This window comes from Hippocampus bargibanti, linkage group LG05 (assembly GCF_051943395.1).
Source record: "Hippocampus bargibanti isolate YZ-2025 linkage group LG05, ASM5194339v1, whole genome shotgun sequence".
NCBI classification, from domain to species: domain Eukaryota; kingdom Metazoa; phylum Chordata; class Actinopteri; order Syngnathiformes; family Syngnathidae; genus Hippocampus; species Hippocampus bargibanti.
In genome coordinates this window covers 835,230-861,636 of record NC_142738.1, presented here as the reverse complement: position 1 = coordinate 861,636, position 26,407 = coordinate 835,230, and the positions used below count along the sequence as shown (strand labels likewise).

Genomic DNA, 26,407 nt, shown 5'->3' with positions numbered 1-26,407 from the left:
AAACGCCTTACTATACATGGTGTTTTTTTTCGGCGAAAAACGCCTTACTATACATGGTCGTTTTTTTCGGCGAAAAACGCCTTACTATACATGGTCGTTTTTTTCGGATAAAAACGCCTTACTATACATGGTCGTTTTTTTCGGCAAAAAACGCCTTACTATACATGGTCGTTTTTTTTCGGCTAAAAACGCCTTACTATACATGGTCGTTTTTTTCGGCTAAAAACGCCTTACTATACATGGTTTTTTTTTTCGGATAAAAACGCCTTACTATACATGGTGTTTTTTTTTCGGCGAAAACGCCTTACTATACATGGTCGTTTTTTTTTCGGATAAAAACGCCTTACTATACATGGTGTTTTTTTTTCGGCGAAAACGCCTTACTATACATGGTCGTTTTTTTCGGCGAAAAACACCTTAGTATACATGGTCGTTTTTTTCGGCGAAAAACGCCTTACTATACATGGTCGTTTTTTTCGCTCAAAAACGCCTTACCTTCCATGGTTGTTTTTTTTGGCTCAAAAAAGGCCTTACTATACATGGTCGTTTTTTTTTTGGGTCAAAAACTTTTATTGTGGTTGACATCCAAAAATATGAAAATTTGGCTCAGATTTTATCAATCAACATGGAATTTAACAAGTTTGATTTGCTTTCGCGGGCCGAAAAAAATGATGTGGGGGGCCGGATTTGGCCCGCGGGCCTTGACTTTGACACCTGTGCTATACATGGTCGTTTTTTGGGGGCGGCTCAAAACGCCTTACTATAGCTGTTTTTTTTTTTTGCTATGGGTTAGGGTGTTAGGGTTATGGTTAGGGGTTTGGTGTTAGGTGTGACTGTAATGTGACCTGAGTTTTGAAAGGCACTTCGAAATTAAATAATAATAATCATCATTTGAAAAGTTCTGTGATTATTTTCTACCTCCTCATTCGTTGGTCTCTTGTTGTTCACTCTTAACGTCCCTCCCCTTTCCGCCCCCGCCCACCTCCTCCCCCTCCCCCCTTTCAAAGCTTACTCAGCATCCTCTCACACCCGCTCTCCGCCGCGTTCGCCGTCAGGCTCCCGGTTGTCATGGCGATGCCGGAGTCATCCCCGAGGCGTGTTGCCACGGCGATGCCGGCGCGGGGCCTTCTCCCGGCGGTGGAGGAGGACGAGGGGCGACCGCCGCGTACGCCGCCGCCTCCCGCCTTGGAGGAGCTCCTGCGGTACCGCGCCCGCGCAGGAGGCGGACGGCGCCGCGGGGCGCCGTTCAACCGGGCCGGTCACTACGCACTGGTGGTCATCGGCGACGTCGGCACCGAGCGGCAGCTGGACGCCGCCCGGGCGGGCGTCGAAGCCGGTGAGTTGCGCGTGCGGTCATCTTGTGCAAACGTTTGGACGTCAACACTGGAAGCCGCCGGAACGTTTCGGAGCAGCAATTTCCAAAATGAGCCTTTTTGTGGATCTACAAAGACTCACCAAAGTTAAACATCATAATAATCATCATCATAATAAAAAAATGAATATTATGACAATTGTCATTGGCTCATTCTCGGATTGATGGACCAGTAGAGCACACAGTTTTGAGTTCAGCCACCAAAGATCAAGTCAATTTATTGATTGATTTATTTGTGTTTATTTGTCTATTTGTTTTTATTCATTTATTTGTGTATATTAATTAATTTATTGATTTGTGTATTTATTTGTGTTTTTATTTATTTATTTGTGTATTTATGTGTGTATTTGTGTATTTATTTATATATGTATTTATTTGTGTTTTTATTGATTTATTTGTGTATTTATTTATTTATGTATTTATGTGTTTTTATTGATTTATTTGTGTATTTATTTGTGTTTTTATTTATTGATTTGTGTATTTATGTGTGTATTTGTGTATTTATTTATTTATGTATTTATTTGTGTTTTTATGTTTTTATTTATTTATTTGTGTATTTATTTATTTGTGTTTTTATTTATTGATTTATTTGTGTTTTTATTGATTTATTTGTGTATTTATTTATTTGTGTTTTTATTTATTGATTTGTGTATTTATTTATTTGTGTATTTATGTGTGTATTTGTGTATTTATTTATGTATTTATTTGTGTTTTTATTTGTTATCATTTATTTATTTGTGTATTTATTTATTAGTGTTTTTATTTATTGATTTATTTGTGTATTTATTTGTTTTTTTATTTATTTATTTGTGTATGTGTATATGTATGTATGTATTTATTCATGGTTTATTTGTTCATTTATTTAATGGCAATTTTATTTGTTCGTATACTATTGATTGATTGACTGATTGACATATTGACAGATTGAATTATTGAGTTATTGGTGTATTGATTGATTGATCGATTGATTGATTTTTTTTTTCGGGGTTTGGCGCAACCTGATAGCCTAAAAAGCATCCAGAATTAAAAATATCATTTGTTAAATCATTTCCAAAAGTGACATTTGCATTTGGAGCCTAATGAGAGGAAGTGCGTTGCTTGGCAATGTCCCATCTAGCGAACACAAGTTAGCTGTGCTAGCTAGCGCCGTTAAATAAACAGGTCAGAGCGAAGAAATGGCTGTCTAGTCATACAAATGTGTGTTTTTTTTAATAACAATAATAATATGAAGAACAGAATTGCATTGGAGTGAGTAACACAGGCTAACACAGGCTAACAGGCTAAAAAGTGTGGACTTAGCTCTGGCTTATTTTAATCAGCTTTGCCGGTTTCATTTCTGCTGAGTCACGTAACTCACGTAACCTTTTTTCCCCTTCTTCGACTTCCAAGCAGAACAAGGTTACCACTATTTCAAACATGTCTACGATGATTCATCACCAGGGGGGATGTTGGGCAAATGACACCGCAAGCTAGGTAGCGGTTAGCCATGCGTACGGCTAACAGAAATCCATTTAAACCATTTGTTTTTGCAACTCAGAAACTAAGATCAGGTCTGAGCCCTGATTGGGTCGACCCTAAAGGACAACCAACACCATTTTTTTTTTTTTTTTTTGTTTCCTAACTGACATCAGAAAAAACGTTTGATAGCATCTAAAATAGCCAAAACACGCAGGCTGATATTTTTAGTCAAATGTAAAACAGCAATAAAAATGATAATAAAATGTCCCAAAACTGCCACAAAATGAGCTTGTAACTGGGCAGATTCAGAAAGTCCCGCCCCCTTGTTCGTGACGTCACGCCAGGATACTCCTTCACAAACTGCCTTGCTCCAGAATCAAAACAATGGCTTCAGAGAGTTCAGATTTGGAGAAGATGCTTTCTTGTTACTCATCCAGTTATGAATATGATTCAAATAGTTCTGAAGAGGAAAGCATAAATGTTTGCAATTTATTAAAGAAGTCCTTCCGTATCATTTTGAGGCATCTGGACTCCAATGTAAAGTCCCAGAAAATGCACAAGATGGCGCACAAGCTCCCTTGGAAATGTGCTGATTTGTCCGCTGGGAATTTGTTTCAACTAGTATCAAATAGTAGTCTTGGTGCAACACACAACGATTCACCATCGCGTTATTTGTGTAGTTTTCCTTCTAATTTCGCCAACAAAATGGTGTTTTCAGATGAAAAAAAGTACCCAAAATGCATTGTGTGTCGCTTTCTCGGTCAGGGGCGTTCCTTCAGTGACGTCACGTACGGACTCCTCACCAATTCAAAAACAAGACTTGCTTAATATTCAGCACGAGTCTTAAAACGTAAAATAGAGCTTTAATATGTGATGGAATCTTTGTCAAATACGTTCAGTAGAAGTCATTTGACAAATTATGGACGCAACTTGTCCGGAGGTGTCGGTTGTCCACCTTAGAAGTTATGCGAAGTCCACTACATGCTAACCGCTAATGCGCTGTGGCCTCATATTAGGATTGCAAATGGTGTTTGTTTTCTCCCTGCTGATGCCATCGGGGCTATTGCAGAAGTCCAGCCAAGAATGAGCCAGCAGTTTTTGCCAAACAGATTCCGCTCTGAAAGATTTTGTTGAAGGTCGAAAAACACACACACACAAAAAAAAATGCTCTGTTGTGTTTTATTTTGATAGTTTGAAAGACAACTCTTACTTCCTGCTCGCAATTGAAAAAGTGTATGAAAATGAAATGACTTGAATTTGCCGGAATCGAAAGCCTCTTCCTGGTTCTTCCGTCACAGGAATGGGATGTTGGGATGTGGACGTCAACCGATGCGACCTTGAGCAGCAGCTGCAGCTGTTCGTCACGCGGCACTCTGCCCATTTTTCCCCCGATGTCAAAGGTCAGTGCCGAGTGCCGCTTTGTTTTGTTTTTTGTCTGAGCGTTTGACCTCGTCGTGGGCTCCCAAATTCCATTGTTCGGGTTTTGTTTTTTCATGCTTGTTTAAATTCTTTTTATATCTTGTTTGTTATTTTTATGCTTTATTTTATTTTTTGATGTTGAAACAAATTCCTTGTGTGTTCTACATACTTGTCAATAAAGATGATTCTGATTCTGATTCTCTTTGTTATTTATCGAGGTATTCATCCGCCTATTTATTTATTTATTCAATGTATTTTATTTGTTTTATTTATCTATGTATTTATTTGCCTATTTATTTATTTTTTTTTAATTCATTTATTTGATCTGTTTTGTTTATTTATTTAATGTAATTGATCTCTTTTATTGATCGATGTATTTCTCCATCTATGAATTTTGGGATGTTTGTCGTGTGACGTCATCACCCCGACCACACGGACGGGGCGAGCGAGATAGTTACGTGCACGCGCAACGGATGAGTCGGCGCTCAGCTCGTGCACGCCCCCCCCCCCCCCCCCCCCCCCCCCCCCCCTCTGCGCGCCGCACCGAGCACACGCACGGCTCTCTGCAGACGTCTGTTGCCGCATCCTGGCCGCAACGCAAAGTCTCCGCCTCCTTAGTCTCAGCGACGCACGCACGCACGCACGCACGTTCGCGCGCCGCTCCGACTCTCCAAGCAGGTGTCACGTCGTTCGCCAAGGTACGTCTTGGTGTCGCATGTCGAATTGTTTTCTTTGAAATTTCGCGATACTTGATGTAGCGTTAAAGGTGGGCGGAGTCAAGTCATTTAAAATGTCTCTTGACAGAAGAAGAACCAATCTTGATCCCAAAGTAATGAGATTAACGTCTTCACTGATTGGTCGCTAAAGGAAAGGACAAACTAGTCAACCGCATGCTCTGCGCTTTCATGCACCTGCGCAAAAAAAGCGCAAATGATGGCGCAGATTCTGCCAAACGAACCCGGTGACCCCCCCCCCCCCCCCCCCCCCCACTTTAGCCGCCAACTCCGGGGTCGTCGTCATGGTCACGAGTCGGTAATGGCGTCGCCGGCTGGAGGATGTCGCGGGTTCGTTTCTGATGATTCATTCATGCTGTGTTGTGATGGCAACCCGCTGCAGTTGCGGATAGACAAATTATAATAATAATAATCATAATAATTAAAAAAACATCTGTTAATTCTTGGTAACCATCGGCGCGATCAATGAAGGGGGGGGGGGGGGGGAGTAGTGACTCATCAAAATTTGTGTGGCGCACGTACGCATGCTCCAATGCAATTTGTCTCAATCATTGCCTTCTTCTATTACAATGATAATAATACTATAATAATAATATAATAATAATAATAATAATAATAATAATAATAATAATAATAATAATAATGCATTTCATTTCTAAGCGCCTTTCAGTTTTCGGTGAAGTCATTTGACGGCGATCTGTTGGCTATTTGTTGGCTATCCATTGGCTATGTAGCTGTTAGCTGACTGGCTGTAGACCGTCTGGCTGGCTGTTGGCTATCTATTAGCTACTGGCTATCTATAAGCTATTTATTTGGTATCAGTTGGCTAGCTGTTAGCTGTCTGACTGGCTGGAGGCTGTCTGATTTGCTAGCTGTTGGCTATCTGGCTATTTAGCTATTTATTTGCTGGTAGTTGGCTTGCTGGCTGTCTGGCTGTTGGCTATTTGTTTGCTATCCATTAGCTAGCTAGCGTTCTATCTATTTGAGTTACTTCGGGGTTGAGTGAACGCTGGCGCGTGTGGCTGCCGCTGCTCACCCGCAGACAAGCTTTATCCTGTGACTGTAAAGTGACCTTGACAGTTTTGAAAGGCACTTAGAAATGAAATGTATTATTATTATTTATGATGATGATTATTATTATTATGAGTTGATCTTTAAACTGTTGATCTACCTGCGCCATTTCAATCATCCGACTTAATCATCCTTTCAAATTTTCATCACCACCGTCCCGAAACGGCTAGCCTCACAAATTAGCGGCTCTGGAAAAAAAAAATGTTTTTCGTCCCAAAAAAACTCTCCAGGCGAAAATTTAGCCGCGTCAAACTAAAAGAGGCCAAACCCCCTTTTTAATAAGACAACTTAATGAAGTATGTTAACGAGTTGGTCCTGGAAGAGTCGTGAGGCACCGCAGGCGCTTCATAATACTCAGTCGTTAAGCTACTTTGACGAGATGGAGATGGCGTTTGTGTTTCCGTCAGGATGATCTCAATCAATGGACCTCATCTAAATGAGCCGTCTGCTCTGTCATGTGATCTCGGCGTACGACGAGCCGCCCTGCTAATCTATAAGCCGGCGCGTCTCGGTCTCTCCACAAGTGAGCTGCAAATTCTGTCGGGAAGCTAGCCACTTTGACTCGAAAACAAAAACTAGAAATAGTCTGAACCGCTTCCAATCTTCTGGTTTTCTGGTGATAGAAAATGATAGGACCCAAAACGCTTCCCTGAGGAACTCCTTTGAAAATTGAGAATGGTCATATAAAATGACAGGACCTAAAATGCTTCCCTGAGGAACTCCTTTGAAAATCGGGAATGATAATAGAAAATGACAAGACCTAAAACGCTTCCCTGAGGAACTCCTTTGAAAATTTGGACTGATTATTACTTGGTGTCACTGTATGTTTGAAATATTGTGCTGCTGTACGCTACGAGATGAAAGCATTTGTTACGTGGTCATTCAACGAGGAAAAATAGCAAATTGCAGAGTCTAACGCTGTACTGAATGTTTATGTAGTCCTAAAAGTCAATCTTCTGTAGGTCCTAGAATTCGAGTGACAAGGACCATGTCCATCAAACGTCTCGTTCGGCTTGATTGTATTCAGGTGGAGGTTTCTAAACGTCTGCCCGTGGCGAGGGATGTCGGACTGACTCGTCAAGTCCTACGATGGTGTCGTGTTGTTGGCTAATAGGAGGGTGGCGTTACTCTGGCTTATGGGAAAATGCAAGGGGCAATGCAAGAGTAGGGTCTGTTTTCTGTGAAAGTCCAGTGTACAGGTGCACAATAAGGCGCTGATGTTCAAGTCAATCAAAAGCCAAGAATCGGAACCGCCGGACCGTTTCGAGATTCAAACAGATTTCTGGACTCCCAAACCCGCAGGCAATGATTCACGGCAAAATGCCAGGCTAAAAATAGCCCTGAAGCAAATTATCGGTCCAACCTGAACAGAATGTACAGTAAAGTCTCGTTATATCGATATGGGATATATCGATAGTCCCGGTTATATCGATACTATTTCTATGCACGCACGGAGAAAATTACATGCAAACAGGGTCGGATACATCGATAGATATCGATATTTTTTCGGATGAATATCGATATCCTTTGTCTGTACATGGTGTAACCATCCAATCAGATCGTCAAAAAATTGAATTTTGAAGTGAAGGAAAACACATTTCGGAGTGGTTCCATCCCTCCGCTGGATGCCAGAAATGAGAAACGGACCTCATGCTGCGACACTCCATGCGGCGTCGGGCTCCAGAGAGAGAGAGAGAGATTCCTGCGGGTTGGCGTTCCAGATACGCTTTGCACAACAAAGGCATTGTGGGTATATTTACGCTGCTCAGAAGACGCGTGGGGAAATGTTTGTGGTAGCGTGAAAGAGACACACAAACAAACACACCCGCACATTGTGTTGCGGATGTGTTGGCAGCCCGCCGACTGGTCATTCAGTAGCTTGCGATGATGTCATCGCTGGCACGCCGCGTAGCGACACGGATTGGACGACATCCGACAACCGCTAGCCCGCTAGCGGCCTTCTCGCTCTCAAGGGTGGTCGGGGCGACGCTTTGCTAACTCACATTTGTTTGCTTTTGGCGACTAGCTTCACGCTGCCAAGTGCTTGAAATAATAATAATAATAATAAACACGCTTAGAAATCAAATGTATTATTATTATTATTAGGTATTGGCTATCTATTCGCTAGGTATTAACTACTATCTATTGACTGTCTATTGACAGACTATTAGCTATCTCTCTCTCTCTCTCGCTATCTATCTCGCTGTCTATCCATCTATCCATTTATCCATCCATCCATCCATCCATCCATCAGCCAGCTGGCTAACTTTCGATCTATTTGAGTTATTCCAGGTGGAATGAATGGTGGCACATGTGGCTGCCACTGCTCACCCACAGATAAACTTATCCTGTGACTGTAAAGGGACCTTGAGAGTTTTGAAAGGCGCTTAGAAATGAAATGTATTATTATTATTATTAAACAGGATCACAGGATCAGTTTTTCTGTGGGTGAGGGGCGGCAGCCACATGCACCAGCGTTCACTCAACACGGAATAACTCAAATAGATAGAAAGCTAGCTAGCTAGCTAGCTAATAGATAGCCAGCTATATAGCTAGCTAGCGAGATAGCTAATAGAAAGCTAGCTCGATAGCTAATAGCTAGCTAGCCATTATATACATTTTTATATTATAGCTAATAGATAACTAGATAGCTAGCTAGATAGCCATTTTATTTATTGTATTCTATTTATAATTGTACTTTATTTATGATTGTATCTATGCTTGTCTGTGACTGTAAAGTGTCCTTGAGAGCTTTGAAAGGCGCTTGAAATAAAATGTATTATTATTATAACTAGATAGCTAGATAGCCAGCTAGATAACTAGATAGCTAGCTAGATAGCCAGCTAGATAACTAGATATCTAGCTAGATAGCCAGCTTCTGCAATTGCCTCAAAAATTGACGAAAAATTGACACTCCCGATTCCTCGCCAAGAAGTACAGTAGTACATTGCCCCCCCCCCACCCCAATCGCAGTATTGGACACGTGGAACGCGCTATCTGGAGCAGCCCTCTTTTCTTAGAGTTCACGTGGATATTTATATCAAACGGGTCATCACACACACATAAAAAAAGAGCAGAGGTTCCCACTTCTCTAATGCATAATGTTGATGATTTGAAATTGTAATCAAAAATGATGAATGGAAAATGTAAATAAATAAGCGGTTCACTACCCACTAGCGTTGACGGTAATTGCAACTGAAAAATGATGATACGCTCCATGATCTCGGCGAGGATTTCTGACCTCTCTTATGATAGAATCCCATCTGTGCTGACCCAAAAGAGGATTTTGGGAAGATTAACATCACCGCTAGGCGCTAACAAGATTCCAAATTGTGCTGCACAGTTCTGAACAGATTCAAGGTTGATTGATCAGATTGTCTTTGAAATACAGTGACACCTCAGTTTACAAACTTAATTGGTTCCCAGAAAGTGTGTGGTAAGCGAAAATTTCATCTTCCAAACATTTATTTCCCATAAGAAACCATTAAAATGAGAATATTCTGTTCCCATGTCCCCATAAAACATAATTTTCTCCGTAATATTCCTCAAAACTACACACAATATACCTTATTTTATGTATAATAAATGTTCTATTGTATTGTAATTAAAGAAATAAAATGTACGGTATAATAAAGTCGTTTTATTTACCTTTATGATGGTCATTGTCAATGGATGACGAACTTCCAGGTTGCCTCTTGATGATATCCGAGTGAAGTTGCCGTGCCTTCTCGGAAATAATACCTCACTCACACTGTCCCCTGCTAGTTGTTTTTCATTAATCCAAATCAACAGACGTTTTTAAACCTCTTCTATTGCTTGAGACCGTTGCTTAGACAACACACAAACACCCTCTGCCACACGTAGCAATGGTCGACTGAGCGTAGTGGTACTGGGACGCTAAGTCACACAAACACACACCTTGTTTGTGTATTTCGACCCATAATAGCAAAAGTACTCCACTCGATAACAAACCACATCTGCACTCAGAGAGGGGGTGTGGAAAACTAGTCCGCCAGCCACCGTGGCGCCGTGTGGTTTGGTTCGCCCGCCGAAAACGAGTTTGTCAGCCAAGACTATATGCTCACGAATATAATGTTCGTGAGCTAAGATGAGGTATCACTGTACTCGAATGGAGCACATTGTGGATGATTATGGCAAATTCGGATTTCAGCAGGGTGCAATGGCCTATTTCCTACGTTTTCTTTTTTGGAGCCTTAATGCGCTAGCGGGTGATTGGCCTGAATACGAGATAGAAATGGGTTCAATTAAAGGGCCGGCGAATAATGCAAACATCACGTTTTAATTACTCAGAAACAGAAAAACCTGCCTTGAGGCAAGCAGCTCAGACGTTGGTCATTGTGAGACATACCACAATTGAAATGAAAACCCGTCGGACCCACCTGAGGTTTCTTCACCCGTGATTTGGCAGTTTCCGTTTTTCAAGCGGCGGCTGGAATAGGCAGTCCAAGTCCAAGCGGGGCAGCTCAATCAAAACCAGATGGTTTCCACAAGACTGCGGATTGAGCTCACAAAGTTGAATTTGGTTGGACTCTCAGGTCGAGACATTCAGAGTGGATTTGTTGTCTCCTTTGGTCTCAGCTTGGATATCCGACAGGTTACGGGACCTTTAAGTACAGAACAAACGTTCTATGAAGGTACAAAGTTCAAACGGAAAACAAGGCTTTAGGTCCTGACCTTATTTGAACATTTGGATGCAGGACAAAGGACTCTACACCACAGAAGTGATGTCCTAGAAACGGTGGTCCTCGTCAACCCTTCAAAAGACGCCGTGGTAGCAGAGGTTAGATCCATCCCATCTTTTGTCCGACCCTTCCGGTGCAAAAGGACACATCTTAACGGTGGTCTGTCTTGGCGTTCGCCAGATCCAGTCTTTGATCACCGACTCGGCGGCACAGAAGCTTCTGGTTTTGGGTGGTCCCAGCTCGGATCAGGGTGGCCTCCTCCTTCAAACGGGGCTTTTCACCTACAACACTTTTGAGAGTATAATTTCTGATCCTGGGGTAAGTGCCAGATTCTCAACCTTTCCTGAGAAATGTCTCTTGATATGACATTTTCAAGGTCTGAACATTTTTATACGGAATAAATGACAACATGAATGGAAGACATCTTTGTTGACTTACAGATCCGCCTCTGTTCCTCCTGCAGGTGGTTGAACTACTCGGCCCATCCGTCCCTAAGCAGCAGGCTACACTTACTGTGTCCTGCGGCGGGGAGGTGGGCTGGAGCTCCCTGGGACGAGAGCAGACCCTGCGGGAGTTCCTTCACTACAAACTAAACCCCAAGCCCACGATCCTCAAGATGGAGGGGGTCACCGAGTTCACAGAGTACATCTGTGCGACGGTGGACGTCCCCTCACCCTTTGACCTCCTCGAGCCACCGACATCCGGAGGTTTCCTGAAGCTGTCCAAGCCATGCTGCTACATCTTCCCCGGCGGGCGCGGCGACTCCGCCCTCTTCGCCGTGAACGGCTTCAACATCTTGGTGGACGGCGGCTCCGAACGCAAATCCTGCTTCTGGAAACTCGTCCGCCACCTGGACCGTATTGACTCCATTCTGCTCACTCACATCGGTGCCGACAATCTCCCTGGGATCAACGGAATCCTACGGAGGAAGATCGCGGAGCAGGAGGAGGAAGGATCTCAAGGGTCCGCCAACGGTAGCGATTGGCTGAAGAACTTGATCTCTCCAGAACTCGGCGTGGTGTTTTTCAACGTGCCAGAGAAATTACGCATGCCGGAATCTAATCTTAAAGTGAAACGCAGCATAGAGGAAGCCTCACTGACTTTGCAGTACCTTAACAAACTGGGAATTAAACCGGAGCCTCTCTATCGAGTGGTCAGCAACACGATTGAGCCCATTACCCTGTTCCATAAGATGGGAGTGGGACGGCTTGATATGTACGTTCTCAACCCGGTCAAAGAAAGCAAAGAGATGCAGTTCCTCATGCAAAAATGGGCGGGCAACAGCAAAGCCAAAACCGGCATCGTCCTGCCAAACGGGAAAGAAGGGGAAATATCTGTGCCCTACCTGACGTCAGTGACCGCCTTACTTGTTTGGCTTCCCGCAAACCCGACGGAAAAAATTGTCAGAGTTCTCTTCCCTGGAAACGCGCCTCAGAACAAGATCTTGGAAGGCCTGGAAAAGTTAAAGCACCTTGACTACCTACGTTATCCCGTCGCGACGCAAAAAGACATTGCTTCTGGAGTGCCTCCTTCTGCGGTCAAGCAGACAAAGTTAAGACAAAGAACAGAAAGCAAAGAGAACCTTAAATCATCCCCGAAGACCACCGCAAAGGTCGCCAAGGACAAAACGGAAGGACAGGATGACGCCAGCGCCGCAGAGACAAAGAGCGAGACTGCAAAAGAAAACCCATCTGTGAAAAAGGAACCGACAAAGACAAGCAAAACCATCAAATCTAAATCCGACCTGTCAGAGAAGAAAAAACTTCTCAAGGAAAAATCGCTGAAAAAGCACCCCAAGGAGAGGATGTCCAAGATGGATGAGAAAAAGGACAAAGAGAAGAAAGAGATCAAGAAGGTTAAGAAAGAGGAGTCTGGCAGAAAAGATGAAAAGAGAGACGTCAAGTCCAGAGAGGACAAGAAAAAGGACACATCCAAACCGGAACTGAGAAAAATGGCAAAGCCTGACTTTAAGCCTCTCACACCAGAGGTCCGAAAGACTTTACACAGAGCTAAAGTGTCCAATAAAACAAAAACCCCAAAAGCAAAGCCAGCAAAAACTGAATCCAAGCCAGAGCAACCAAAAACTCCAAAGGACAAAAGTCAGGAAAGCATTCGAGGTGAGCCAACACAAAATGGAGTTTCTCCCTCCCAAGAGCTCCTCAAGGATATCAAAGTGATCCAAGAAGTAGGTGTAGATGATCTAACACCGCCGGCGGGGCGCGGTGAGCCCGAATTCCGTGCGACAGCTCAAAACTTTACTCACGAGAAGACACAAGCCCCAGAAAGTGTCCTCCCTGTGACGGAGTCTCCTGGAAAGGAGGCTCCACGGCCGGCGAAAGCCACGGTTGAGGCGCAACGCGACCACCGCAAAGTGTCAGAAATGACGCAGATGTACGAGGATGAGGGAGCTGCATCACAGGATGAGGAGGAGGAGGATGAAGAAGACGCTCCAACTGCTGAGGCCAGGACGGAGGAAGAAGATGAGGACGATGAGGATATGGGAATTGGTGAAGAGGAAGACGAATTCCCGTCGCGAGAGCACGACGGGATGGACAGAAAACACGGAACTAAAGAAATGGAAAAATCAGAAACTCTCGGTGTAAATTACGTTGACACAAAAGAGGATGAAGAGAGTGAAGAAGAACCGGTAGAGAAAGCGGAACTGGAGGAGGTTGAAGACTTGGACGTAATCGCGGACGAAGAAATCACCGGTGAACTTGTGGCTCGAGAAACCAAAACCGCCGCCTTAGCCCAAGCCGAATTTGAGGCGGAAGAGGAGGAAGAAGAAGAGGAAGAGGGCTACCTTTCCCACATGGGAGGAACGACAGCTCCCATCAGTGCGGTGACTTCTGGAGGTGGTGTCATCTATATCCAAGACGAGAGCATACCGGGCTACTCTGAAACGGAACAAACCATCTCCGATGAGGAGATCCACGAGGAGGCCGAGGAGAGGATACCACACCTTCAATATGACATCGGTTCCAATGAGGTCTCGGTCCCTGATCAGACCGGATCATTTGTCAACATTCACGGGATGAGGGAGATGCAAGCTTCGGCCAAAGGTTTCGCACCTGGACCTCAGGAGCAGCTGTCATTGTTCACCAATATATTCGTTGCCCCTCTGGCGGAGGAGGAACACGTGTCTTCGGCCACGTCCATCACAGAGTACGACAAAGTGCCCTCGCCCCCCACGTCTCTTGCCGAAGACCAGTCTGCGGCGTCTACCGTCACCCCTGAAGAGCCGGCAAAAACCAAAGTGACGACCGGGCAACTTCTCTCATCTGGAACACTTTCACCATCGTCTCTTGAAGATAAATCTCCTTCGGCTGATTTACAGCTCCCTCTTGAAGATGTCAAGATGGCCGCGAAACTTCCTGATCCTCATGACGATGACGATGAAGAAGAAGAAGAGGAAGACCAGACTCCCAATGTTGATATATCACTGGAAAAACTCCAAGAGGGCTATGCCTTATCTCACCAAATAAAATGCAAAGACGAGAAGGTTGAAAAGCAGTCTGACTCCGCATCTTCTGTTTCCAAGTCCAAACGGGAGGACAAACCGGTCCACTTTCCAAGCGAAGAGGAGAACATTGATGCGGAGGCCCCCAAAGGTATTTCATCGGCTGTGCCTCCAAGGCCTTTTGGCTCAGACTCCGTTACCTCGGAGAGCGAGGAGCGTTGTTTCAGTCCAGATGACATCACTGTCAAAATGTCCTCCCCAACACAATCGGGACCGCCAAGCGAATCTCATTCGCCCCTTCGACATGCGCCGGTGGGAGCGTTTCCTGACTCGGACCTCCCTGAAGTCGCCACCTCAACTGAAGACAAAACTGGACAGAAAAAAGATGAGGAGCCAAAAGACAAGAAGACCGAGGAGAAAGAGAAGTTTGAGAAGGATTTGACAGATGTTATACCTGTCAAGGAGCCGGAACGGGGCACAGAAGAGGAGATAATGACTCAAGATGAACACTCAACGGAAGTTCAACCACCTGTCTCGGGACGCAAGTCTCCCAATAAACAAAGCCAAGGAGGATGGGACGAATCCCCAGAAAGTTTCCCCCCTTCTTTCCTTGACGATGAAGACCACAACAAAAGCCAAGCCTCGGATGATGATAAATCTGCAGTGAAAACAATTGTCACCATCAAAGAAGACGGTGTTTCTGAATTACAAGAGACAGTGGATGGGCAAAAATCCAAATCTGCTCCTCCGCTAGCTACTAGTGACATTTCACCCACCTGGAACGAGGTTCTCGTAGAAGATAATTCTCAAAACTTGAGAAAAGAGATGGCTGCTTTTACAACAGCTCCCAAAGAAGCGATTGTTGCTTTTAGGCATGACGACGAAGACCTCAAAACCATGCAGGGCAAGACGTTTGACGCCGTTGTGCTTCAGAGTGAAGTCATAAAACCAGAAGAAGTTATTCCCACAAAACCAGAAGAAAAGGAGATTCAGATTGTTCATGGCATAGAGGCAAAGGATGCTGGTCCAATTCAAAAGCATCGTGAGGAGGACAAGCAGGAAATCCCCAGAGGGGATGAAACAGCAGATACGATGAGCAAAGAGGCCAAAGACGAGACCGGGGTCACCAAAGGGGACCGGAGAAGGAAAGACGAGGCTGACGTTACGTTGACCGAAAGCCCCAAAGGAGACATTTGTCCGGCTGTTGCGCTCGTTTGCGCCCAAAACAAACTTCAGGAGATTAAATTTCCCATTCCAGAAAGTTTGGAACCACCACTCGCCGACCAAGCCTTCAAAGAACCGGACAAAGCGCCCGATGGTTCTTCCACTGATGCGGGAATGACAAGCAAGAATGAAAAATTGGAGCATAGCACTGCGCACGATGACATTTATGCTGGTCGACGGGACGCCAAGACTGACGACAAAATGGACGCCATCGCTAGTAAAGCATCCAAGGACAAAGACGTGGCAATTGTGGATCAAAGTGTAGCTGTCACGCCGATGGAAGAAGAAACAAATAAGGAAGGGGTGTCTGTCAAACCCACGGAAAAGGAATGCAAAGATTTCCTTGACGTCAAACCAAAAGCAGAAGTGGAGCAGAAGGTTGATTCGGAAGTAACAATCGAAAATGGGGGCGCGAAGGGGACACAAAAGGAAGAAGCTTACCCTCAGGACAAATACTCTGATGTTCACATTCCATTGACCCAAACCACAAAAGACGAAAAGGGCCTTACTAGGGACAAAGAAGCCGAAGGGTTGAAAGCAAGAGCAGCCTTCCAGGACGATAAAGAAATGACAAAAGACGGCAAAAATGTTGCGCCGGAGTGCACAGAAGATCAAAACCAGAAAGAAGCCAAATCGGAAACTACCTGTGAGAAATCTCCGAAAGATAAAGAGAAGAACTTCATTAGTGAAGATGAAGCCATTAAAGACGACAACAAAGGAGATCCCACAGAAGGTCCAAATGGAGACAAACTAGAGACACAGACCGAAACCTTTAAGACACAAGAGGTTCAGAGGACTATTGACCCAGATGGTCCAGAAAGTCCTGCAAACAAGGCAAACCAGTTCCTAGACGGGGCCATGGTGAACGACAAGACATCCGCAGAAGCAACCTCTGACAAATCAACCGGACCTCCAAAAGAGGAGGGAAAGGAAAGTGATGGAGTTGTGACAGTAGTCATTCGTTCCGATGAGAAGATGGAGAAAGAAAAGGACGACGCTCACGTCGCCGAATTGAGCAAAGAACAGAAGATGGAGAGGGAACAGGAGAAGGAGACAATCTGTGAGACAAAAGACCTGCATGAGCAAAAGACCAAATCAGTGGAGATACAAAATGCGTCCTACATGAAGGCGGAAGACGGTGGCGGAAAACAGAGAGCTGAGGCACAAAACACCAGAGAGGAAAAGTGGGAACGGGAAGATAAAGACCTCGACAAAACTTTGAAACAATCTGCACCGGCGACATTCGGAGAAGCGGTAGAGGCTTCCAAGTTATACCACAAGCCCAACTTGTTGGTTCAGTCTTCTAATGAAGACCAGGAAGAGGAGGACGAGGATGAAGAATATATATGTATGGGATCAAGACCTTTATCGGTTGAGTTGAGAAAATCCGAAACTCTGTCCAGCTCCGCAGGCCAAACGTCTCTATTGACCAATCAAAGTCAAGAGGCCACACCCAGACAGAGTGTAATCATAATCCCAACACTTACAACGCAGGAACCTTCACTGGATGAAGGATGCAAGGAGTTTGAAGAATCTGTTAAATCTGGAACGACTCCTTCGCCATCCTCAGCTACGGATTCGACAACTTGGATTCAAAAACGGGAGCCATCCCCTGATCCATCATACCCTCCTCAGATAGAGGCAGAGTCCAACTCGATCAGTGAGAGTCAGTCCAAAGTCCAGTCTCAAATTAGTTCCGGGCCTGTTGATAAGATGCTGGAAGAGGCAAAGCCCGGCAAAGAAGCAGAGCGGGAGAGGGAAGGAGAACGGGAGACGGCTTCTCCGGGATTTTCACAGCCTTGTTCATACTTCATGTTGGATAAAGACTCAGATGACACCAGTCCGACTGATGATTGGAAATCGAGCGGTGTAGAGAAGGAGAGCACCGATCATGAATTCCGAGACGAAAACAAAACTGTATCCGCATCCAAATACGATCCATATGAGAAGCCCATCCCAAAAAACCCTACAACTCAAAAAAGTACAGATGTGTTTGAAGGTCATACTTTTGATATAAGCGTAGACGATAACAGGAGAACAAGTCCAATGGGGTCAACCTCGTTCCTACGTGAGGATCGAATCAAAGAAGAAGCAATGCTTTTAAGTCGAGTTGACCACAGTCCTCAGCGTGACAGCCACCGACGTGCCTCGTCCGATCATGAAGAGAGAGAGAAAGGCCAGGAGGAAGAGAGAGAAAGGGAAGAAAGAGCAGACACACCTCCTACCGAAAAGAGCTTTTCAACTTTGAATATGCCAGACAATAAACATTTCCAAGAGTCTTACAGTCCCAAAGAGGACAAACCAGAAAAATCAGAGAAAGAGGATATGGAAGGAGGAACTTCAGGAACATCTCAAACAGGAGGAAGGGATCAAGCGTCTGCTGATGCAGTTCTTCGTTACACAGGGCAGCCATCAAAGCAAGAAACCAGCAACCAATTAGATCTCAGCACTGCAGTCGCACAAAATGACATCGCAATAAAGGAGACGGAAAAATCACCAAAAGACACGACCGAGTTCTCCGATCATAGAGGCTCTCCATCTGGTCGCTGCTCACCAGCAGAAAAAGTGATTTTACCCCAAGGTGCTTCATCCTTGGTCACTGTAGAGCAAGCAAGTAAACTGAGTGCGAGCTTGAGCTCCTCGGGTCTAGGACAGACACTAGATGACAACATTGTTGCCTCAGACATGAGTCATTCCGTGTTGGACTTTCCCAAAGGCAAAGAACATATAGTCGATATTCGCTTACTGGTAGCAGGCGAAGACTTCAATGTTGATGATGATGATGAGGAGGAGGAGGAAGAGGAGGATTCTAGTGACATTGACATGGAGAAAGGTGCTAGGGAGCAGTCTGAAAAAGAAACGTACGGGCATAGTCCACCCTCTGAAAACTCAAATAAACCCTTTCCTGAATCGAGCCTCCAAAAAGAGGAGATGGTTTCTCAAGTGACACCTGACGATGCCTTTGTGACGTCCAAGAAGGACACAAGTCGAATATTACTATCTGGTGACACAAATCTTCTTGGGATGGAAATTGTCTCTGGAGCAATAGGTGCTGGTACCACCAAAACTCCTGAGATCAGGAGTGAAAGCAAAACGGCGACATCACCAAGCGCTAGTGCTGTCAAACTAGAAAGCATCTGCTCGGACACTCCAAATGAACCAAAACCTCTCGAAACAAAGGGAGACAAATCATGTTTATCCCCAGAGCAGGCAACACCAAGGAAGCTATTGATCGGTGCGGAAAGTCCTTCCTCTGAGGTCCAGCAATCAGAGAAAAAGAATAGAGACAAAGCATCTTTATCGCCAAGCTCCGAAAACAGTTGCGAGTCATCACCCACGATGAACCACAGTAGCTTAAGCCTAAGAGTGCTACCAGACAAACCCACGTCCTTGCCTGCATCTGATCTCTTTTCTCTACAGCCTGGACGGTATACCGATCTTGGACTGAGTGGATCTGACGGATACTCTGAGGTCAACCAACTCGGTCCAAAAGAACAACAGTACAAAAGCCAATCAGATGTATGCCAACAGGTAACAGATCTGACCGCTAAAAAGGAGAACCAGGTTCCCTCACTACCTTGCACCTTCACCGCCGTGTCAGCCGGGTACTCATCACCCAACTCAAGTTTTCCGAGCGATACGGTTCAGCGAGCGACATTGTTGACCACAGACCCCGGTAGCCTTCAGAGAGACGAGTACATGGAAGTGATGACCAAACCTCCCCAGGCTGAGGAGAGAAAAGCGTCATTGTCTGTAGAACCAAGTAGAGGGCCCTCAAAACTGCCAGAAATTTTCTCCACATCAGAAACCAGCTTTGGTGCTTCTCCACCAATGGCTGAACCCACTGACAGAAGTCCTCAAGGTACAGACGTCAAAGGTGACTTTAACTGCCAAAAACAGTCCGAAGAGAAAGAGACGTTTTCATTATTAACCGCGGCAAGTTTGACGGAAAGTATTTTGTATACAACAGACGTGAGGACGACACCGACCGTTGAGTCATTACCTCAAATGCTGACGGAAACAGCTCATCGCATTGCCCCAGTCACTTCACCAAGTGCAAGTGGCACTTTGGACACCTCATATGCCACCGCACACCCTCCCGGAGCGGAGGAAGGAAACCAACCGAGCGTCAAGACACCACATGATAAACAGGAGGAGACTACGGTCCGTGTAGAAGTCGGGCAGGAAATAAGAAAAGCAGACATTGCTAAAGAACAAAAGGAAGCCAAGTCTCTGGAGGACAGAACTGAAAAAATGAGCGCCCCAGTTGAGCGGGCGGATATGGTAGATGTCAAGTCTAAAGTAGACTCGGACTTCCCAGAGGCAAAGGAAAGTTTTGTGGACAAGCCGCCGGAGAGATTCGAGGCAAGACGAAAAAGTAGTATATCTGATTGGGAGCTGCTGCAGAAGCCTGATGATTTCCCAAGTGCCCCTCCACCAGGTTACGATGACCAGGAGGAGGAAGCCTTCGAATGGATGGCAAGCATCCACGGTGCCTCCTCAAACGCAACCTCACTCGTAAGAGCATCGACCAAACCAAAAACGGATCGTCCTTCGGACTTGAACACAAGAACCACTTCTCCGTCAGATTGCTCCTACAAATACAAAAAGCGTAAAGGAGAACTATCTCCTTCCTTCATCAACCCTCGTCCACGTCAGTTCTCTGGCGACGAGGCTGAAGAGGATGACCAAAGTGACTGCTCCCAGGAAGGAGGAAATGCAACCCACGAGGAAAAAGCTGCTAAGACAAAGTCACACAAGCAAAGACGAGACCCTGGTGAAGCCGGTCATCAGCTGTCCAGTGCCGGCTCAGCTGGACTGACCGCAACTTTAGCAGGAGAGGAAACACCTCCCACATCTGTGAGTGAGTCGTTGCCTTCACGGTCCGATTCCGATGCACCGCCTGGAACCGAGGAGTGTCAATCCATGACAGCGGAAGATAACCTGGACTCGGATGAAGACGCAGACCATTTGCCTGCAGACCGGTTGCCAGCATCGGTTGCTGCCGGCGGACTACAGCCCTCATCAGCGAGGGCAGCTCAGCAGACGCACGATCCCCTCCCTACCTCGGTAAGAGACCCTCCTCCACAACCTCCTCATCCAGATGCGTGTATGGTGGATCCAGAGGCTTTCCTCCGGGACCTCAGCGGCACGGGAAAACCCCTCAAGAAGGACCAGAAGGCCACCAAAGGCCTGAGGAAAACCAAACCCAAATCGGCTTCTCCTGCTCGGAAGGGGGAGGTCAAGAAAAGCTCCACCACCCCGGTGAAGCAGGCCCATAAGGACTCGGCCCAGACTCGATCAGCATCCCTCAGGAGGAAGGACCCCGAGAGGAGCTCCAAGCTGTTGAAGATGTCAGAGAACCAAGGTTCGCGAAGTGACATCCTCAAAGGCCTGGTCAATGGAGTGAAAAGCAGTTCAGGTGTGTCTTATCCTCGAATCAATGCGATGTGGTCATCCAATGAAGATGCCTAGTTACTTACGTTGAGCGTGTGTTCAGGAAACAACTCCCAGAAAGCCCCTTCGGCTATCCCACCCGGACCGCCGGTCTACGTGGACCTGGCCTACGTGCCCAACCACTGCAGTGCCAAGAACGTGGACCAGGAGTTCTTCAAGCGCGTGCGAGCGGCATACTACGTGGTGAGCGGGAACGACCCGAGCGGCGGAGAGCCGAGCAGCGGCGTCCTGGATGCCCTGCTAGAGGGTAAAGCTCAGTGGGGCTCCAACGTACAGGTACTTCACGCGGTTGCTTATTTTGGTTACAAATACAGTGATACCTCGGTTTACAAACCCCTTGGCTTACGAACATTTCGGTTTACGAACGTTAAATGTATGTAAATTTTACCTTGGCACACAAACTATTTTTCGGGATACACACGGAGTGCCACAATGACTAATGGTCGTTCGCGAACAAGCTTGTTCTCCTAACAAGGAAATGGCAGTCGACTTTTTTTTCGTCCTCTATTCCCAGCCCCCAGTCTTCGGTTAAAGCCACAAAGGCAGAGTGTAGACTGCAAGGTTAAAATATCCCATTAATCAGGCTCCACAAATAACCCGCACAAGCCATCTGTACACTTGAGACAAAAAGCTATTAACCCAGCTAAACAGAACACAATCGATGAGGAACAAGGTAAAATGATGGCAGAGAAAGCACCTAAAGGGTCATTCCTCAAGATGGCTACGTTCCTCATCAAGTGTTTCAAGCCATCAACGACCACAAAGGTCAATAAAACCAATTTATTATACAGTATAGTTTATTACTTTAATTATAATCCCTTGGCGCATTTATTATACATAAAATAAGGTTGATTTTGTGTAGTTTTAAGGCTTAGAAAATTAGAAAGTAGAAAAATATGTTTTTTCCAGATTATTCTTATTTTAATGGTTTCCTATGGGAAATTAATTTTTGGGATACAACCTTTTTGCCTTACACACTCTGTCTGGGAACCAATTAAATTCGTAAGCCAAGGTACCACTGTACGTTCTTTGATGTTTAACTCAGTCGGGGTTATTTTTAGTTACTGAGTAACGAAACTAATAAATCAAGTCCATCCTCCACTTTGAACCAAAATCTCATAGGAAGAGGGCACTTAACGACTTGTCGACTGATCAGTTTTTGTTCCTTGGTGACCTTTTGTCCTCCCCTTAAGGTGACCCTGATCCCGACCCACGACACGGAAGTGACCCGCGAATGGTACCAACGCACGCACGAGAGGCAGCAGGACCTCAATATTATGGTCCTGGCCTCCAGCAGCACCGTCGTCATGCAGGACGAGTCTTTCCCCGCCTGCAAGATCGAGTTCTGACTTCCTCATAGCAAAACACACATAGCCACTCATCATGTTTGTGCAGGCAAATTATTATTTTTTAAACATTTACTCCATTTCATTTAGTCAATAATATGATATACAGTGATACCTCCGCATAGGAACGCTTCAGCTCACGAACTTTTCGCCTCACGAACATTAAATTCGCGAGCATATAGTCTTGGCTGACGAACAGGTTTTCGGCGGACGAACCAAACCACACGGCGCCACGGTGGCTGGGGGACTAGTTTTCTTTACCCCATTCCTTTGAGTGCAGATGTGGTTTGTTATCGAGTGTAGTACTTTTGCAATTATGGGACCGAAAAAGACCCCAACGCAGGCTAGTGTTAAGCCGAAGAGGACACAAAAGAAAATGACGGTCGAGCAGAAGAAGATCATCAAAAAACACCAACGAGGTGTGCGTTTGTGTGACTTAGCGTCCCATTACCATTATGCTAAGTCGACCGTTGCTACGTGTGGCTAAGGGTGTTTCTGTCTTGTTTAAGCAAGGGTCTCAGGCAATAGAAGAGGTTGAAAAACTTCTGTTGATTTGGATTAACGAAAAGCAGCTAGCAGGGCACATTGTGAGTGAGGGTATTATCGCCGAGAAAGCACGGCAACTTCACTCGGATATCATCAAGAGGCAACTACATCAACGACCATCACAAACGACTTTATTATACTGTACAGTTTATTTCTTTAATAACAATAAAATAGCACATTTATTATACATAAAATAAGGTATATTTTGTGTAGTTTTTAGGCTTATTTAGTGGAAAATTATGTTTAATGGAGAGCTGGGAACTGATTATTCTCATTTGAATGGTTTCTTATGGGAAATAAATGTTCGGAAGACGAACTTTTCGCCTTTGACATGCTTTCTGGGAACCAATTAAGTTCGTGAGCTCGGGTATCACTGTATAAGTAAATCTTCACATAAACACACACACACACTTTGTCATAAATTTTGATTTTCTCCTTTCCCAACCTTCCAATTGTGAGTCCAAATTTGAGACATATGAAAAAAAAATGATGTAGATGAACCGAGGGCTCTCCCTAATCATTTGACCCTCATGATACGTCATGAATTTTAATTTCATAACCCGGCTGGTATTTTTCTTGCAATCGCAAGATGCAATAATTGTAATGGACGGTCCAGCCCTCTTTGTCTCATTGCTGCTTTATATTCATTGTTTTTTTTGGAGGGGGTGCTGGATATCCATCCCTATGCTGCTTTGGAGTCATTTAAACTCATTTATTAAAATGTTATTGTTATTTTCATAGAAGATTATAATACATCATATTCTTTATACATTTAGATTTTTACAAATAATTTCATTCATAATGAAGTCTCGGTTACTTTATATTTAAAAAAAAAAACAAAATCCATCCTGGTGTTTATGAGATTTGAAAACGAATGTAATTTTTGAATGTGCGAAAAAAAAAAGTGCCGATGTTTGCACAATAAGACGAAGAAAACATCCTTGAATGTTTCTCGACACGACATCGGGAACATCGACGACACAAAAATGGAGCAAACACAAGCTTGTTTGTTTTCCAACGGAGCTCAAGAAGCAGAACATAAACAAAATTCAAAATGTCGCTCAGTCGAGTTCACGGCTGGTGTTGGAAATTAACTCATTCACAAATTGAAAAGATGACTTATAATAATAATAAGAATAATGTATGATATACAGATAGATAGCCTGCCAGCCAGCTAGAAAGCTAGACAGCTAGCTATAGCTAGCTAGCTAGCCATCTAATAAATAGAAAAAATAATAATAATAATCCATTTCATTGCTAAGCGCCTTTCAAAACTCTCAAGGTCACTTTACAGTCACGGGATTAAGTTTTTCTGTGGGTGAGCAGTGGCAGCCACACGCGCCAGCGTTCACTCAATCCGGAATAAGTCAAAAAGGCGCTTCTAAATGAAATGCATTGTGATTATTCTAAAAAGGCTGGCAGTGAATGAGTTGAAATGAAAAGGAATGCACTTTTTGGCCAACCCTGACAAGGAAGTGGGCGGGGTTTACTTGTTTGTATTAAAGCACAGAGATGACCTCAACGATGGCAAACACATTGTAATATGTAAATATGAAGCAGAACAATTTGATTCATAAATGAGCATGAATGAATGACGGCGGAGACGCTCGCGGGAATGTCTTCTTTTCTTTTAGTTTCTTTTTTTCAAATATTGCATGTTTTCCCAGGCGGGTAGCTGACAATGTAATCCGGTTACTTTTATTAGCTATTTTACTACTACTACTACTAATAATAATTATTATTATAATACATTTCATTTATAAGCACCTTTCAAAACTATCAAGGTCACTTTACAGCCACAGCATCAGTTTTTCTGTGGGCGAGCTGCGGCAGCCACACGCGCCAGCGTTCTCTCAGCCAGGAAATAACTCAAATAGATAGAACGCTAGCTAGCGAACTAATAGATAGCTAATAGCTAGCCAGCTTGATAGATAGATAATAAATAGCCACCAAGATAATAATAATAATAATAATAATACATTTCATTTCTAAGCGCCTTTCAAAACTCTCAAGGTCACTTTACAGTCACAGGATCAGTCTTTCTGTGGGTGAGCAGCGGCAGCCACACGCACTCAACCCGGAAGTAACTCAAATAGATAGAAAGCTAGCTAGCGAGCTAATATAAAATGAACGTTGGCGACTGATCCACTCTCCTTTATGCTGGTCGCTGTTAACAAATGTCCAAATTTCCCAGTTTCCTGGAAGGCATCATCGGTGCGTTTGAGTCAACTTGGAAAATTCGCTTTTCTTAGAAAACGCTACTGCACAACAGAAGACGGAAATTTTCCCGGCTATTGCATAACGCTTGGAGACGCAAAAAATAGTTTTGTGAATGAAAAAAAAAAAAAAAAACACGCAAACTACCCAGAGTCGGATGAACACGGTAACTTTAGCATGGCAACTCCTCAACCAGAACCAATGACGGCCCATCTCGGCCTTTTATCCTAACGATGACTCGGAATCCCAAACACGAATGTATTGCGAGCGCTAATCTCTCTCTGCTGCACGGCCACATTGTACATTGTATCTGCAAACGTAACATTTTTGCTTGGACGCTGATTTCCGAGTCGCCTCGAGAACAACGTGTAATCCTCTCGCATGTGACTTCATCGGTCCTAATCTTGAATGTCATTTGTTGAACCCGGAAGTAGCGCTAACGCTCAGCCAGGATGCCGGTTTTGGGCTGTGCTTGTTTTGTTTCTGTTGTTTTCAAGATGCTGTACGGCGCTAACTTGTATTCGTTTGACTCTCTATGTCTCTCTACGGAAGAGCATTTGGGCCAGGTTGAAATATAGATAGTTTTTTTAGAGATGGGGTATTATTCTGAGAAAAAAAAAAAAAAACGCAAATTTGCCAGTTTCAAACTCGCAAATTTGTTAGATTTAAGGTCAGAATTTTACGAGATTTAAAATCACAAATTTGCAAGATTTAAACTTGCGAATTTGCGAGATTTAAAGTCACAAATTTGCTAGATTTAAAGTCACCAAGTTGCGAGATTTAAAGTCACAAATTTGCTAGATTCAAACTCGCAAATTTTCTAGATTTAAAGTCGCAATTTTGCTAGATTGAAACTCGCAAATTTGCTAGATTCAAACTCGCAAATTTGCTAGATTCAAACTCGCAAATTTGCTAGATTTAAACTTGCAAATTTGCTAGATTTAAACGCGCAACTTTGAGATTTAAAGTCACAGAAATTTAAAGTCACAAATTTGCTAGATTAAAGTCACAAATTTGCCAGATTTAAAGTCACAAATTTGCTAGATTTAAACGCGCAAATTTGCTCGATTTAAAGTCACAAATTTGCTAGATTTAAAGTCGCAATTTTCCGAGATTTAAAGTTAAAAGTTTGCTAGATTTAAAGTTGCAAATTTGCTAGATTTAAAGTCACAAAATTAGCTCGCAAATTTGCGAGTTTGAATCTATCAAATTTGTGAGTTTGAAACTGGCAAATTTGCAACTTTTTTTCTCACAATAAAACCCCATCTTTAAAAAAATTGATATTTCAACCTGGCCCTATTGCTCTTCCGTACTCTTTCTTTGGCTTTTGTCTCTCTCTCTCTCGCTCTCTCTCTGGTTTAAGTAGAAGTGCCCGGTGATCATCAAATAAAATACTCAAC

The 26,407-nt window shown here is 44.2% G+C and overlaps 1 protein-coding gene across 2 annotated transcripts; it reads left to right on the top strand.

The window, feature by feature from the left end:
* Positions 1 to 1,030: 1,030 nt before the first annotated feature.
* map1ab (microtubule-associated protein 1Ab) lies at positions 1,031 to 26,373 on the top strand. Of its 2 annotated transcripts, XM_088996064.1 has the most exons (7): positions 1,031 to 1,336; positions 4,129 to 4,230; positions 10,773 to 10,855; positions 10,938 to 11,075; positions 11,221 to 20,863; positions 20,942 to 21,174; positions 22,092 to 26,373. In XM_088996064.1, the coding sequence occupies exons 1-7, from the start codon at positions 1,069 to 1,071 to the stop codon at positions 22,245 to 22,247; spliced, it is 10,623 nt and encodes a 3,540-aa protein (XP_088852190.1). In that variant the 5' UTR covers positions 1,031 to 1,068; the 3' UTR covers positions 22,248 to 26,373. The 2 variants fall into 2 exon arrangements, with proteins under 2 accessions (XP_088852190.1, XP_088852191.1); XM_088996065.1 differs by lacking the exons at positions 1,031 to 1,336; positions 4,129 to 4,230 and adding an exon at positions 4,846 to 4,947.
* Positions 26,374 to 26,407: the final 34 nt, after the last annotated feature.

Excerpts from the sequence above, each read along its gene's own strand:
- map1ab (XM_088996064.1), top strand. The coding sequence starts at position 1,069 with ATGGCGATGCCGGAGTCATCCCCGAGGCGTGTTGCCACGGCGATGCCG. Across the intron at positions 4,231-10,772 it reads TTTTTCCCCCGATGTCAAAG|GACAAAGGACTCTACACCAC; the intron begins GTCAGTGCCGAG and ends ATTTGGATGCAG. Across the intron at positions 20,864-20,941 it reads TGGAGTGAAAAGCAGTTCAG|GAAACAACTCCCAGAAAGCC; the intron begins GTGTGTCTTATC and ends GCGTGTGTTCAG.